Source organism: Sphaerodactylus townsendi, linkage group LG10 (genome assembly GCF_021028975.2).
Source record: "Sphaerodactylus townsendi isolate TG3544 linkage group LG10, MPM_Stown_v2.3, whole genome shotgun sequence".
NCBI lineage: Eukaryota > Metazoa > Chordata > Lepidosauria > Squamata > Sphaerodactylidae > Sphaerodactylus > Sphaerodactylus townsendi.
The window spans coordinates 44930696-44946004 of NC_059434.1; the positions used below are offsets into that span (position 1 = coordinate 44930696).

Consider the following 15309-nt stretch of genomic DNA (forward strand, 5'->3'; position numbering starts at 1 on the left):
CCCCCCCCCCCCCCCCCCAACCCCCCCCCCCCCCAGGCCCCCCTCGACCCCCCACCCCCCCCCCCCCCCACCCCCCCCCCCCCCCACCCCAGGTCCCCGCCGACGCAGCCCTTTATAGGCTGCTCAAGGCCCCTGTCACGTGCCGGCACCCGGCCACGTGACAGCCTCAGTCGGCCGGCGGGGAAGGAGGCTTCCACTCGTTCCTCCCCCCTTGCAATGGCGCCTCCAGGCTGAAGCCTGGGGCGCGATTTGTTTGCGAATTCCAGAAATCTAGTTTTATTGCATTGTTCATGCACTATGCTTATTGCATTGGTATGTACTGTGCTGTTTTGTTACCTTGTTGGTTATAATTCTGTAATTCACCTTTAGTGTCAATGATGAAGGCAGATGACAAATGAAGTAAACAATTCAATACAAGTACTGAAACAAGGTCTGGAAAAGTTTTGCTTAGATAAGTCAGTTTAAATAAATGGAATGTCTATATGCCCAGCAACTCCATGTTGCTGTTTACACCTGAATACCAAATGTTGGGGGCAATTTTCAGGAAATGCTTTGCCTTCAAGTGAACTTCCTGGGGGCGTCTGGCAGGCCACAATTTGAAACAAAATATAGGACTAGTCCATAGTAATTCCAGCTATAGGACAGGTCCATAGTAATTCCAGCTATTCAAAGCGAAACTCCAGCCTAAAACTAGAGTAAAAATTAGAGTTCATCAAAATGTTGACACCAACACCCAAGGAGCTTCAGGAGCTGTAATTCCTTGGCCCTTAGGGTATTAAATGGCTTAGCAAAACTAGAGAAATTGTTATGTTGTTAATGGTCTCTATATTTTTCTTGATCACATTTGAATTTAACATAATAAAATCTTGCCCTGCATGGCCTCCATTTCGTGGCCCTTTGACCCTGCTGTTTACTAATATAGATATGTCTGCCTAATGAGGCCTTGCTACATGCATCTTACCAAGTAAACTCTAGATGACAAACATATGCTAGAATAAAAGCCTGTTAGTCTTCAAGGTGTCACAAGACTCTTAAGTATATTCAGAGATTTGGATTTAAATGGAGTAGAACATTTTAATATTGAAGAATAAATTATGCAAACTAAAAGGTTTTAGTAGTGTTTGTCTTGTGCGTATCACAAATAATATTTGCAAGCTGTTTTGCAGCCCAATCCAGAGTGGGAGAGGTGTAAATCCCCCATGGGGTGTGGCACAGGATCGCACCGACAGGGATGTCCACCCTGCCAGTGTAAGAGGCAGCCCCACCAGTGGTAGCACCCACGTCTGTGGGGAGAGTGGTGCGAAGCTCCATGACACCCATCTGGGGAAGAATTGTGCATCAACGGGGAGGGGGTGTTCTGCGGGCAGGCCCAGGGGTAGAGCCAACTGCAGGTGGCTTTCACTGGGTTACAGCCCTTGGATGGTGCCATGGCTGATTCCAAACTTGCGCGACAAACCTTTTCCCTAGCACACTGTTCTTCTTCTGTGGGGTTTCTTTCTTCTATAGGGTTTTCCAGGGGCAGGAGGTTCTCTTAAATGGCCACCGTGCTCCCCAATCCCCCATCTGGATTAGGTTGCCAGTTGCACACTTTTAGTTTCATATTATGCACAATATCTTGGCTTTTATACACAATGTATTTAAGCACATATGAATACGGAGTAAATTTTTTAACCACTTCAATGCAAAGTCAAGACCAAGTATCGTGAAACTGATAAAAGCACAACATTTTGCTACTATTTATTTTGGTATTAGCTATTGTTGGAAGACTGGCCGAATCTTCATGCTCACTTTCTTCAGTGAATGCCAGGACCCTTTAAAATTCATCCATACAACTCCATCATCTGTACCATGCTTTGTCATATCTGGTGTATACACTCCACTCCAGTAGTATCTGCCATTTGGATTGGCTGAATGGCAGCGATTATACCACCAACCACCAGCATCTTCCTTAGCACACTGTTTTTTGGCATCTGTAGTCCTGTGAAGAAAAATGGACAAAATCAGTGATGTTGATCAACACATGCACGCTCAGAAGATATCAGGTACATTCCCTGTAAATATCTTCTTATCTTATGTACTTGTGAGTTCAGAGGCAGTTATACTGCTCTTAAACAAGATCGACCTTATTAAATCAACATCTCTATCCCAAAACATCACCTTACAGTTCCTCGGATAAAATGTACTGAATGCAGTAGACCCTCACCATTCACAGATTCATGATGCTTGAATTTATTTACTCATGGTCCAATCATGAGATGTGGTTTCCAGCAGGTTTTTTCCTCCTACCATGTCATTATTGTAAATTTACATTTTTCAGGAAAAATGGCTGTTCCTCTACTGGGACACAGTAGATTCTGGGAGGCAGCACTACTCACAAATTTCATTATTCACAGCAATCCCAGCAATGGATCTCCACACATGGTGAGAGTCTACTGTATTCTTTTCAACATTCTCTAAGGCTCATTCCGCACACGCAGAATAATGCACTTTCAAGCTGCTTTCAGGGCTCTTTGAAGCTGTGCGGAATGGCAAAAACAGTTGTGAAAGCAGCTTGAAAGTGCATTATTTTGCGTGTGCAGAATGAGCCTGTGCTACAGCTCTGGCAGGGAGCCCATTAGCCAACCAAGACAGAATGGGCTGCTTTCAATACTCTCTTCTCCTCAGCCTTCCCCAGATGGAAGAAGACAGCCTCCAACAGGTTTAGTGGACTTGATTTACTGAATCCAGTCTAGTGACTTCAATGGCAGCTACATAATACTAAGTGTATACAGAATTGCAGAATTTGCAGTTGTAAAGCAATCTATCCTGTTTTCACATTTTAAATTGATAGTTTATCCATTTTAAATATCTATCACACCAACTACAGCATTATTTTTAAGCAGCTTATCACATATAATTTTTTATCTCCATTTAACAATCCAGCTTCCCTTCTCCCTTCATTTCTGACATCAATCTGAAATCCTAATCTTCAGTACAGGTTCCTCCCAATTAAAAACAACAGCTTTTTCTTATGGTCTTTCATGTACCAAGCTAACATTTGTATCTTTGGGAACACAGTAAATAGATAATCACACATAGATCATCACAGATGTTCCTAATATGCAAAAAAAAATTAAGTGAAAATACACATACCATCTATCATTGTCTCTGTCAAATGTGCTGAAGAACATGCCATTATGGACTGTCATTGTTCTGTTCACGCCTTGCAGCTGTGAAGCTCCTTCCATAAGAGCATTTCCAGCTGTGCCCTTATAGTTACTAACAGAGAGCTGGTATTTGTTCGCTTCTCCCTGCACACTGAACCGTCCATAATTTGCCTTAACTTTATCACCATTCCAATCTTCCAGCTCAATCAAAACTTCAGTTGGGCCTATTTTGGTCAGCTGGCTGATTCTGTCATTTCCAAGCCAATATTCACCTGTGACACAACAAAAACAAATTGACTGAAGGGACTGTTCAGCTTTGCAGACTCTATATTAGAATGGAAGGACAGCCTGAGGTAGAGAGGGGAGAGAATTGAAGCAAAATGTTCCCCTTTGACTGAAATAAGGGGCATCATCCCAAATGCAAGGTATATTAAATGTCAGGAGAAAGCCTATATGCACAATGAATTTAACTATGGGATGGATCCAGCAAGCTTTTTCACTCAGGGCACTTCCGCACATGCAGAATTATGTACTTTCAATCCACTTTCAATGCACTTTGCAGCTAGATTTTACTGTGCAAAATAGCAAAATCCACTTGCAAACAATTGTGAAAGTGGATTGAAAGTGGATTATTCTGCATGTGCAAAAGTGCCCTCTGTCTCAACAAAATTCCTAACTTGCTGTAGCCCAAGTCCCACATGGCTTTCACCCATGCAAGTGCAAGTGCCAGCATAGCTTTTGTTGTTATTGTGATTAAAGGGAATCCTCTTCTCCCATTTTCATCAGTGGAAAATCTGGTTGGACCTGTCCCCATACATAAATATTCCAGCTCAGGCAGGATAAACTCACTTGCTCAAATCTCACAGAGAACACATAGTTTGTAAAGCAGAAACATGCTGAGAGATATTTTTAGAAGCTGCCTAACATGACCGGGTTGTGGTTTTGTGGAAATGAAAAATCATGTGATTTTCCTATGCAAAAGATTCTTCAGTGAATGCTTGAAGGGGAATTCTAGGCTTTACTTGGCAGTTCTTAAAAATGACATTCATTCCTTTGCTCTGCAAACTCAAGAGAGCACCCTGAGTCACATGAGGAACAGGCTCTTTCATGTGCTGGGCTCAAGACCTAAATGAAAAGACCAATTCCCCTATCTGTGGGCCCACAAAAAAAGAACAGCACAAGAATGCACAACTTAGCTGAAGCATAAGATGATATATTACCAAAAAGCACTCTGGACTTAATGAACTTTTGGGTGGCATAAGTCCAAGGTCCAGGGCTGTAACACAACTGCCACAAATCCAGGATGAAAGCTGACTAAGGTCAGCTCTGCTCCTGGATATGCCTCCTCCAAGCCCCTGCTGTGCTGGTGGGGCTGGCAGCGATGTGGGAACACTGACGGCCACTTGCCATCCCCGAAGGTAAGTGTCCCAGGGAGGGCAAATCCGGCATTGGCGAACACTGTCTCCACAAGTCCCTTCAGCCTCCCCACCTCCTCCCCGTCCCATTCTGGATTGAGTTGTAAGACAAGTCCTCACATTCTGCACAAGCAGAAACAGCATGGATTATTTATTATTACAGGCTGTTCAGAATCAGATTCCTACCTGGAGTGTCACAATAGTTCTTTCCACCGCTGAATGCAACATTTCCAAATCCCTTTTTGTAGGAATCCCATGTTCTTCCAAAACCAACACTGCCATCTTGGCGATTCTGAATAAGAGTCCAGCCTGTCAAATTCAGAGAGGGACATGCAATGTAATGGTCATTTCTTGTTTAAGTAATATTGTTTCATATTCTTAAAAATGAAATATCCTAGCACAGGCCATTTCCAAGTCATCACTAGTTCAACTGTAATGTTTTGAATATATGCTTGACTTTCCTTGCTTAAGCGTAATTTGGGTGAAACAAATATGATCTGTTGGGAACGTCTTTTATTTTTCACAAAAGAACTTGTCAAACGTAAATACAAGTAGGATTGTCAGCCTTTGAGCGAAGTCTGGAATTGCAGCTGATCTCCAGACAGCAGAGAATATATAAAACTATGAAGAGACTAATTTCAACAACATTAAAATCCCTATCATATTTTTTTCTTTTTTTGGGTAGTCTAGTAACAGCTGACTTACGGTGACCCGGTTGGGTTTGCAAGGTTCTTGCTGCGGAGGGATTTGGGAGGAAATTTGCCAATGCCTGCCTCCGCATCATATCCCTGGTATTCTTTGGAGGCTGTGACAAATGCCCATATTTGGGAAGTGGTTTCCAGTGAGAGACTGCCCTGAAATAGTTAAGTCCTGCCCAGTCCTGATTGGCTGGAGGAAATTTCCTTGGAGAAGAAAAGGAGGCAGTTGGAGTGCTGCGGGGTCTTTTTTCTATGAGGAGAGTTGGAGAAAGGAAGACTCCAGAAAAGGAGTCTGAGCCCAAAATCCTGTCAGGGCTACTGAAAATATAAAAATTAGGGTGACCCTAGGAAGCTTCTAGGCAGGGACCCACTGTTGGTCATAGGACCATTTGAGAGTTTAAGCGAACTGTCTGAATGACAATAAGTACTTCTGTTCTCTTTGTTCTTGTTTTGTTTAAGTTCCTCAATCCTACCAAAGAAATGTTTGATGTTACCGTTTATTTGAAATAAAACCTTTTGTTGTGGGGCTGTAGGGCAATACGGGCTCTGGTGTTTATTATTAGGGAGATCCTTAAAGTCAGTAAGGAATAATTCCTGAGGGAATAACTCCCTGGGGCTTGGAACCTGAGAAAGGGGAAATCCTTTCTTTCCTCCCCCCCCCCCCCACATTTGGGGATTGGTGTTACAGAGGCCTCCTATCCAAATACTTGGCAGAGCCGAAGCTGAGAATATGTTACTGGCCTAAAGTCCCTCAGCAAGTTTACATGGCAGACTGGCAGAGTAGATATTTGAGTCTGGGTTTTCCAGTTCCTAGTCCAATATCTTAACCATTACACCATGGTGGTTCTTGGATCACATTTTAGTGACTATGTATTATATTTATATTTAAAAAATAATAATTTCAATGTTAGAATTGCAGACCATACCCATGTTGCTTATAGAAGCTGCGCAGCACAGACAGTAAAAAAAACAAAAACATTACTATGACTTCTTGAACTCTCACCTCCATTTTCCGTGGTCATATCACAGTAAACTTTGTATGGTTTGAAAATAGGATCAGGTTGAATGAGGTACAACTCAGATGTTTCACCTCCTTTCCTAACTATGTCTTCACACTCTGCAACAAGAGCAAACAACAAAATCTATTTAAACTCCCTATATATAGGCCCCACAATCACAAATAGGCTTCCCTAACTTTGCACAGGCTCTCCTTTGTTGGATTCCTCTCCCCCCCCCCCCCATTAACAGGCTCCCCTAACTTTGCAAATGGGCTCTTCCTGCTCAACTGCGGCTTGACAGAGTTTGTCCTATATTCCCAGGCAGGAAATTCTTCATAGTTCACCACAGGGACAAGTCCTGATTGGGATAAGCATATCGTGTGGGGAGGAGTATGGCTTCCACCTGCATTTCCCCCCATTTTCAAAGCTTCCAACAACAACACAACAGTATATCATCAGCATTAAATATTAAAACATACAACTTTAAAACCATAATTCCGATCCAAATTTATATTATTTTAGAAAGCTCCTCCCCACAAAAAATAAATCCTGATACATTTTATTAAAATACTACTGATGTTGTATGTAGCCTGTGAACTCTTTTTTAGCTGTGCTTTATCGATCATCATATATAAATCAGGTGAAAACACAAACTGGAATAAAAGGAAGCAAACTTCCCATGCACAGTATACTATATAAAACTTGGAAAAGAATAATAAGACTTTTTAATTTCAATTTCTGAAATCTAAGCAGAAAAATCTGACTACAAGTTTGGACATATCTCTTCTTGAAGGTTGCCTATATACCTAATTGTAGAGAAAGAGAAACAAAGGATGTGAAATATTACCTTTGCCGGAGACAACTGGTATATTGCATGAAACTGTACAAGGAGCATGGCAACCATCCAATTGGGATGTGACAACATTTTCCAGTTTTTGTAATTTTTGGTGCAACGTGTCCACAATACTGCGAAGTATTTTCAGATTAGATGGCATGTTGCTGTCCAAGTTATCTTTGATGAAAACGTAATGCTGTTCTATCTCCTTGTTGAATTCAGAAATTACATTCTCATTATCTAGAAAAAAGAAAATTTCTTATAAACAGACTTTTTAAAACTAACCAGATGACAGCCTGGCTAAACTAGTTTATAAATCGTGATCAAGATTTGCTTTCTGCTTTTTACCTGCTCAAGCATTCGAGAGACACAGCAACTAATCTGACCAGGGTAACCCATGTCCCCGGGCCTTTTGGTCATGTGGAGGGGGCGTCAGACACTGACCGGGTCCCCATGCCTGGCCATTTCCTCGGTGCAGCGCCCCAGTGCCCAAGGCCGGGTCCAACTGCAGCTGGGAAACCTCACCCCCACCTAGGGACTGCGCCGCCCACGAGGCCAGGCCCAGCTGCCTGGCTGGAAGGCTTTTCCCCCGCCAAGGGACTGCGCTGGTGTGCGAGGCTGGGCCCAGCCACGCAGCAACTCCCAGCCTCGTGGTGTGGCCAAGCCTCGACACCAGTTGGGCGCTGAATGCTGCCAGCGCAATCCGTCATCAAGAGAGAGGCCTCTCACTGTGCAGCTGGGCCCAGCCTCGCACACCAGCGAAATCCCCTGGCGGGGGAGAGGCCTCCCGGTCATGCAGCTGTGCCTGGCACCCCCTCCACGTGACTAAAAGGTAGTGCACGAGTTTAGAAAACTGAGGAAAGTTTGAGAGTGTGTGTATATGGGCTAGGGAGTTGTCATAGGGAGATGTCATAGTAAGTGCAACTAGGTAGTTAAATGCCCCATAACTGGTTGACTTCACTCAGGTTGACCAAGGAGTACCCAATGCTAAGTCTAGTTAGGTGTATTGGTTCACCTCAGAGTGCTTTCTTTTAATACTGAAACCAAGAACAAGGCAGCTTTGTCTGTACACCAGTTTACTGATGGGATAAACAACCCAGGCAGTGGTTACCTCTAATTTGCTTCTGTCTTTTTATTAACCGCTGATCCAGTTGATTGGCAAATTCATAGAAAGTAGCCGAGCTTCTCTCTAGATCCCGTATTTTCTTGTCTAGATCTGCAATAGCTGGTTTCACTGTTTTTTCCTGTTTTACCAGTGCGGTTTGCAGCTCACATCCAGTTGGACATAGTACTCCCTTTAAAAAGAAATGGTCTAGTTATGAGTACAGTTAGCATTTAATATATATTTATAGACACTGAGTGATGCAGAGTCACACCACTAGGTAAGTGAACTCACAAATTAAGTTGCACCATTGTGGGTGCAGATGAATAGAGCTTTATGAGTGTGTAGGAAAAAAGGGCAAACAAATCAATTAATGGGGTAACCAATTTCACATACATAATTCATAACAGAGCAACCATGAAATGGGGAGTGTGTGAGAAGTGGTCTTCTCTGCTTGCAGGTCAACCATGGGCCTTTCCCCACTTTTCCTGTTGCCGCCGCCGCTGTGCGCTGCTCTGAGCGCGCAGCATACCTAGCGTGCGTCTGGGCATCCCCACGACCCCGCACTCTGCGCGGGGTCATCCAAAGGCGCCGTTTTTGCCAGCGCCAGGGATGCCGCGCACTGAGGGGACGCAAGAGCAGCAGCGTCGGCGTGGCTGCACTGTTGCCGCCCCTGATGTGGGGAGTGCAGTGGGACCCCGCGCTATTTGTGGAGAGTAGCGCGGGGCTTAAGGTAAGTGGGGAAAGGGCCCATGCAACATTTCGCTGTAAAAAGCAGATGAAAAGTAGATGTAGCCTAACAATCCCGCACATGTGTTGTTTTTCCTTTTTTGTTGAGGGGGATGTCTGCAAGCTACGGTGACATGATTAGAGAAGCTGAAATATGTGCATATTTGTGTCATTGTAGCTTCACAGCTATCCCCCTCAAATAAAGAAAAAATGACACATGAGCTGGATCGCTAGGCAACACAAACTTTATTCATCTACTTTTTATAGCAAAATCATGTGTAACTGAGCTGCAAACAGAGGAGACCTCTGTGGTAAATCTTCATGGAGAATCTGCTGCAGCACACAAAATGGCAGGCACGAGCAGTGGAAACGGAAGTAAGAGGTTTGGGTGGGAGAAATAAAGCATTTCCTGGCTGCTTTTGTTCGCTCAGCAGGCAGGAAAGATCTTCAGCCTGAGTTGGGGGCGGGGAGGGGAATGGCTAGTTTAGAGCTTTTTGAAAAGCTGGGTTGAGAGGAATAAAACGTGCTGAAGTCATTTTTGGGAAGAGAGCTGTGCGAAGTTCTTCCCCAAAACACATTTTAGAACATTTAGAACAGGATGCTATATTTATGCTGTGCAAAAATCACCAAACTTAGTCCAATAACAGTTACATAAAAAGCAAAATTAATATAACCACCTAGAGTTGCTCCCATTAGCAAAACAGAACTTCCTATTTGCCTGTCCCACTATGGCGCACTGATCTCCATGAAAAGCCCTGAAGAATAGAGAGTATTGCAATGAGAAGGTAAAATCAGTGAAAATTGATCCCCCACCCACCCACCCAAACAATTAATGGAAAACTGGCTCTTGTTCCAACATCTAAGGTATATGGACTATTTCAAGCAGCCACATTCAAAAGAGAATTAATGCTCCATCACATCTATATACGCTGACATGCCAGTGATCTACAGCAAGAAGTGAATGCACAGGCACACAATCCCTGTCATAAGCCCTGAAAGGACACGGTGAAGTGGGTGGTAACTTCTGAAAACAGAAAAAGACCTACTACTATTAAATAGCCTGTTCTCATGGCAGTGTCAGAGCACATATACCTACCAGTTCCTCTGATGCATGCCTGCAGCCTCCAATGTCAGGGTAAACGATCTGTTTTACAGCTTGACCTCGGGCGGGGGCTTTAGTTGGACGAGCTCGGTATCTGAAGCCACCACTTGGAGGAGGAGGAGCTGGCCTTAATGTTGGAATTGGTTCCCGCTGTCTGTTGACTGGCCTGTGCCCTCGGGCATCCACTCCTTCACCCTCTCCTTCAGTCTGTACAACATCAAAGGGAATAAATAATACACTTTCTGTCACAATCAAGGTATTTACTACAAGGTATTTACTATTATTTTTTGTCAATCCTATTGTCATAACTGTATTTTCAGAAACAGTCACAACATTTCTATAAGAGTTCCTTAAAGTAGGTTTGTTTGTTTGTTTGCATCTCCCAGCCTGTACGTTGACTAAAGTGGCACTTGTTAAAATTACCTTTTTATTTTAAAATGCCTTTCTCCTGTTTTGTGGGTGGGTGGGTGGGTGGGTGGGTGGGTGGGTGGATGGATGGATGGATGGATGGATGGATGGATGGATGGATGGATGGATGGATGGATGGATTGGATGGATGGATGGATGGATGGATGGATGGATGGATGGATGGATGGATGGATGGATGGATGGATGGATGGATGGATGGATGGATGGATGGATGGATGGATGGATGGATGGATGGATGGATGGATGGATGGATGGATGGATAGATAGATAGATAGATAGATAGATAGATAGATAGATAGATAGATAGATAGATAGATAGATAGATAGATAGATAGATAGATAGATAGATAGATAGATAGATAGATAGATAGATAGATAGATAGATAGATAGATAGATAGATAGATAGATGGATGGATAGTTGGATAGATAGATGGATAGTTGGATAGTTGGATAGATGCAGAGGTGGGATTCAACCAGTTTTCACCACTTCTCTAGAAGTGGTTACTAATTTTTTCTGCGTGCTGAGAAGGGGTTACTAAAGCAACCTCTCTGCCCAATAGGGACTGGAGGTGCGTGTGTGCGGCGGCGCCACTGTTTGAATCCCACCACCATCGGAACCTGTTATTAAAATTTTTGGATCCCACCACTGACTGGATGGATGGATGGATGGATGGATGGATGGATGGATGGATGGATGGATGGATGGATGGATGGATGGATGGATGGATGGATGGATGGATGGATGGATGGATGGATGGATGGATGGATGGATGGATGGATGGATGGATGGATGGATGGATGGATCTTTCTCTGCCTTACAACCTGGAGAACCTTTGCTAATCAGTATACACTATACTAAGCTTGATGGATTAAGGGTTAGACTCAGCAGAACGAAGCTTTTATATGTTCATATGTTAAGAAGTCAAGGCTGTATTCAGAGATGGATATCTGGAAAAACTGCACACTGTTGGTCTCACAAAAAGCTGATGCTGGTTCCTAAAACACTGTTGCAACTTGAATGCTTGAGCAGTGGGGAGTGGCAAAGCAGGAATGCTAACAGAACAAAGATCTTCAATTTTGAGCAAACACAGACTGAATGATTGAACTGTGGTAGAGAGGAGTGCTGAATACACAGCAAAAATCTGGAACAATCAGCTCCAACTAACTATTATCAAGAGACTACTCCTTCATTTGTATTTGTTGTATGGCCAAGCATACAGTACAAAGATTACATGCTAGTTTTATTAAGCGTAAAGAAAAAAAAGTGTAACAAAAAAGTGTTCATTTGGTTTCACTAACAGAATCTTGGACATCAAATTATTTCACGTTGTCTTCAAAGACTAGGGAAATATTACACTATTGCACATTCTGTGAGTGCCAATATTCATTACAATGTACTAAAGAGTGCATCACAGGGATATTGCAGCTGCAAGTTCCTAGTGGGAACTTCCTTTAAGTGCGCTGTGGTGGCCCGATTCAGATTGGGATCAGGGTGCAGAGTGAGGGCTTCTGCCTTCACCCCGGTGCCATTTTCCCAAGTTACTCCTCTTTCTGTGCAGCCTGTGATAAAGATTGGATTGTAAATCTATAAAGATTTTTACATGAACAGAACACTGATTCTGAAAAGGAAGACATTATTTCTACATTTCAGATGATATATGCATATACATTTTAGAAATGGCTGGGATTGTTTTCACAGAGGCAAATCTATCTATGTGAAAGAAAAGCAACCTCTCTTCCATGAGAGTGCTTGCCACATGTCATTATTTGTACAATTAACCACCCCACCCTAATCTGCTACATGATTGATCATGGGCACTCTCTAAATCAACTGCATCATTTTTATTCAACAAACAAAGCAAGTAAGCTACTAAGTATTGAGAGCAACCAAAAAGGTATATTTAGATTACTACTATAATCTATTTCATGGGCTTGCGTGCTTTTGGGATTGTACTGATATAGTCCTGATTTTTCCAAATGCTGGGTTTTCCCTTTATCTCATTAGGATTTATGGGTGTTCAGAGCCTCTGAAAATCATGCCAGAGTCTCAGTGTGCATTATATGGAGTGATCTCCTGCCATGAACACGCAGCATTTAAGAATGACAGATCACTTCTAAACTATAGGTGGATGCCACATTATCCAAAAACATAATCACAGTAATATAACAATATAATCACAGTAATATATAAATGATGCTCCTCAGATCATTACGTTTGAGCAATCCCACAAGAGCTAGATGCACTGATAAAATTTCTGTTGATTTCTGTCACTTTAGCAGTAGCAACATTTAAAGCCTTCTAAAACAATTTATATAACTGGTAACAAGCATTTCTGTATGTGATTTATGCAAAGCAACCCATCCTAAGAATCTTTATATCTTTTTTACAATTATACAGAATTATAGCAGAATTTTTTAAAGATTTAGGCTTACCACTGGTGCAGCGGTAGAGTCCTACAGAAGGAATAGGAAAGGGGAAAAATAATTATTAAAATAAACACACAAGCTGAAAATACAGATAACATTATTCACTGACTTTTTTTATCACAACTTAAGAGTTCCTTAATACATGTGGAAATATATTTGTGTTTTCACCTATCTTCTGAAATCTAAAACCAAAATATATAATGATATAAAAGAAGTGATATTCTAACCTCCTCATCATAATCCGAATCACACCGTGTATTATCAATAGCAATAGAAAGTAGGAACAGCAACAGTAGTTTCACAATAGAGCTTTTGCAGAACATCTTAGAAGCTTTTCACTGCTATATCTCCAAGAAAGACTGAATCATTGCTCATATATAAACGAAACAATGTAGAGTTTTTTGGCTCGTTCATGATAGGTCTAGCTTCCCTCCCACTGTTAATGTTTAACGTTATCGTCCACTTTGTGCCTAGATTTATCAGTTGAGCAACATCATCTGTTCTATCTCATGTGCAAGGAAAACAGGAGAGTTTCTCTCATTTGTGAACTGCTCATTTGTGGAAATCACTTGGAAGACATTCAAAATATCATAATGATCAGAACATGGATAAAAAATAAACATATTCCTGACAATATGCTCATAAGCCAAAGTGCCTGTAACTGTGGTGAAGTAACTGTCTCCTGATCCCACTCCTGTGGTCCTTTCTTTTCAGCTTCCCAAATTTCACCAGTCTTGTCTAGTAACAATGCTGTCCTAAGTAAAATTTGCAGCACCTCCTGTATGCCATGTTAAGGAAAAACATTTTGTTTTTCCATCCTACTCTAAAACATTCACCCCTTTGCCTCTTGGACTAAATGTCCGGCTTGATGCACAGTCTAGGGCATAGGTGTCAAACTTGTGGCCCTCCAGATGTTATGGACTACAGTTCCCATCATCCCCTGCCAGCACCAGGCTGGCAGGAGATGATGGGAACTGTAGTCCATAACATCTGGAGGGCCGCAAGTTTGACACCTGTGGTCTAGGGGAACTCAAAAGCTTGCTCACTACTTGGTTATATTAATACTTTGGTCCCAATGAAAGGTATTACGGTTCTATTTCTGTAGTGCTACACAAGTTTCAGCTTATTTCCAATTTTAATGGCACAGTGCCCGTTCATTTCTGGTGAGCAAAAATGCTGTACCTTTGAATTCTTGAACAATGATAATTGCTGCTGTTGTTTCATGGGTAGGCCTGTATATATGTACTAAAGCTGCCATTTCCTCCAGGGAAACTGAGGTTTGCATTCTGTTGCAATTCCCAAAGAACGCCAACCGGGAGATCGACGCCCCTCACTGGAAATAAACTAAAAGTTTGTAAAACTGTATCAAAGTTAAAAACTGATGATCGGTTTTTATGATCGTCCACAACAGATGGACAATTGCACCCTGCCTCAGTTGCCATTTTTGAGAATTTTCCAAAGGCAACCCCAGATAGAGTGTATAACAACAGTCTGTAAGTCCCCAAGGACTATGCCAGACCAGATTTCTCCAAGAAGGATTAAAGTCAGGAGCAGACAAAAATGCAGCCTCATCTCCTAAGCTAAAGTTGCTAACTGGTCGCCCAGTCCAGAGTGGGGAGAGTGAAGCATGATCAGGAAGCAGCATGGCTTCACACAAAAGCATTTGCCCTCCCCGTTGGCATAGGTGGCACATAGGTTGGTGGGGAGGGCAAACAGGGTGAAGAGACATTGCAGAGTTGTGTGGTGCCCAACCCAGAAGAGGCTGCCTGCCCCAATGCTGCGCCAGCATATCTGCAGATGCCAGTGTGGCTGGGGGTAGGCTAGGGGAGTTCCCAGAGGTGGAATCAACCTGAATCTGCTTCTACTCAGCTTTTCTGGCTAGGAACATGCCAACCACAGGCCTCCAACTTACACCACCCAAAAGAGTGGCGTAAGTCCATTTTCCCCAATGGAAGCTGCTCAGGCAGTTGAGGATTCTCTGGGTTTTGCTACCTTCCCACACCATCTAGAAGGCAGCACAGTGGTGCGGCCATGGTGCCATCCCCAACTGCTGTGGTCTCTTGTTCAGGCTGTTAGGCCTCCAGGAATCGTTACAATTACAGAAATACACCCAAGTTGTGGACCTAGGTTTCCAGAGAGGTACAATATAGAATTGCCTAATTGAACTTTTGGTATATTCATTCATGACCGTATACCATTGGCTTTGTTATTTACTAGCTTTCTTGCCAGATATGCAGGGATAGAACAGACCACAAAAACACCTCAAAGAACAAACCAAATGATTTTTTAAAGTATCATACCACACGCCAACATAATTAAAACATTCTCTACTCTGACCTTGGCTATTAAAAACCAAACCTAGCAAAAAATGTCTTCCAACATTTCTGGAAAATGATTTGGTTTGGACTTTGATTATTGAGGGGAAAG

At 42.7% G+C, this 15309-nt stretch overlaps 1 protein-coding gene across 1 annotated transcript; it reads right to left on the reverse strand.

Annotated features, from left to right (window-relative positions):
• Positions 1-1703: 1703 nt before the first annotated feature.
• Positions 1704-13249, reverse strand: FGB (fibrinogen beta chain). The gene is made up of 9 exons (XM_048509255.1): positions 13110-13249; positions 12889-12909; positions 10020-10232; positions 8204-8387; positions 7105-7332; positions 6263-6376; positions 4748-4870; positions 3133-3418; positions 1704-1978 (listed from the first exon to the last, which is right to left on the reverse strand). The coding sequence occupies exons 1-9, from the start codon at positions 13203-13205 to the stop codon at positions 1753-1755; spliced, it is 1491 nt and encodes a 496-aa protein (XP_048365212.1). The 5' UTR covers positions 13206-13249; the 3' UTR covers positions 1704-1752.
• Positions 13250-15309: the final 2060 nt, after the last annotated feature.